This window comes from Triticum dicoccoides, chromosome 4A (genome assembly GCF_002162155.2).
Source record: "Triticum dicoccoides isolate Atlit2015 ecotype Zavitan chromosome 4A, WEW_v2.0, whole genome shotgun sequence".
In the NCBI taxonomy this organism is placed as follows: Eukaryota; Viridiplantae; Streptophyta; class Magnoliopsida; order Poales; family Poaceae; genus Triticum; species Triticum dicoccoides.
The window spans coordinates 675,483,378-675,485,078 of record NC_041386.1 but is presented as its reverse complement, the minus strand read 5'-3'; the positions used below and the strand labels follow the sequence as shown (position 1 = coordinate 675,485,078).

General features: G+C 46.6%; 1 protein-coding gene across 1 annotated transcript in view; it reads right to left on the bottom strand.

Annotated features, from left to right (window-relative positions):
• The window catches only part of LOC119284052 (zinc finger MYM-type protein 1-like), a 6,805-nt gene extending 6,459 nt beyond the window's left edge, over positions 1-346 (bottom strand). Inside the window, exon 1 of the mRNA XM_037563350.1 lies at positions 208-346. Coding sequence (XP_037419247.1) covers positions 208-346 — 139 coding nt within the window. The remainder of the gene's footprint in view (positions 1-207) is intronic.
• Positions 347-1,701: the final 1,355 nt, after the last annotated feature.

Genomic DNA, 1,701 nt, shown 5'->3' with positions numbered 1-1,701 from the left:
GACCTGCGCTGATCACGCAGCCCATTCCAACGTCACCCCGCCCCGCCGATCACCGCCCTTACCCGCCGATAGCCGCCTTTCCCCGCCGATCTAGACGTGATCACGCTGCCAATTCCAACGTCTTCCCGTTCGGCCGATCGCCGCCTTCTCCCTGTCTTCACCCGGGATCTGGCCGGCGCGGACAGATCTTCGAGTCGCCCGCCGTACGTGATGTCGCCTCCGTGCAGGTCGTCGCGGTGACGTGGCCTACGTGGACGCCGTCGCCGCCCGCAACTCCGTGATCAACCTCTACGGCAACGTCCTGGCCGTCCGCAGCCACGCCAGGCGGGCCGAAGTGCACGTGCATGCCATGTAAGCCTTCTAGTTCGTCAAAAAAATTGAATCTGTAAATAATTATGTGCAATCTCTTGTTAGATAAGAATTTCTCATCTGTATGATTGTAGTACATTTAATTTGATTTAAAATTGATAGATCAATTTTTATTATAATATTGCAGTGTAGGTTGAGAGATCATTTAATGGATAAAGAAACTGGATTTACTGATCTGTTTTTGGACACGAGTGAGTGGGATGGTAGCGATAGTGTTGATCGTACGAATGGTAATGATGGTAAAGATGATGATGATGGCAGCGACAATGAATCCTGGTCGTCATACGATAATTTACCTGAGGAGGATTTTGAAAAGAAGGAGGAGGGTGCTTGTAGTGAAAACGTAAGTGTCTTGTACATTCTTTTTGTCGGATGAAGAACCATATGGTACTTACACGTGCATATGATTTTTTTTATGTGCAGGAGGATATTGACGTTCACAATGAGGAAAATCATGGTGTTGAATCTTTCGGGGATAACATAAGCCAGGTTCGGTCCAAAATTTAAGATGTCATTGAATAATAAATAGTTGGTAATGACAACTTACACTTGCTTATGTGGAATATTGTAGGCTAACTTTGATGGTTGGAGTGGTGAAGATGGAGATGAGCATGAGGATGGAGCTAATATGGACATTGAGGAAGCTGAAATCCAGCAACGTGCGCTGGAGACACAGTTGAAGGTTATGGGTATGACATTTGCATCACAATGGGAGGCTCACATGTTCTATAATAACTACGCCAAAGACCGTGGATTCAGTATCAGAAAAGATAAGGTGAAACGAGGAAAAGGACTTTCAACCACTGTTCGGTATAGGAGATACGTTTGCTCGAGGGAAGGAAAGCGTCGCAGTAAATTTTTAAACCCGGAGGGCCGTACCCGCAGGCTAAGACCAGAGACTCATTGCGAGTGTGGCGCACATTTAGTCGTGAAGTTGGACAAAGGACGTGGAGTTTGGTTCGTGGCAGCTTTTATGGATGATCACAACCATTTGTTGGCTAGACCAGATGAGGTGGTATTTCTGCGGTCACATCGAGTGATGGGAGATCACCAGATAGCTGAGACCTTGGCGATGGAAGGAGCTGTGATCAGAAAGCATATCATCGTTGACAACTTCATTAGCAGGTATGGCTCGTATGATAAGTGTGGGTTTCTGAGAAGAGACGTGTACAACCTATGTTGCCGAGAAAAAATGAAGTTGATTGCGAAGGGTGATGCTAACACGGCAATTGGGATTATGAGGAGCAGAAAAGAGAAGGATCCAGAGTTTTTCTTTGAGTACGTGCTCGATAAGGAGGGCCGTTTGAAGAGCATGTTCTGGTGCGATGCACA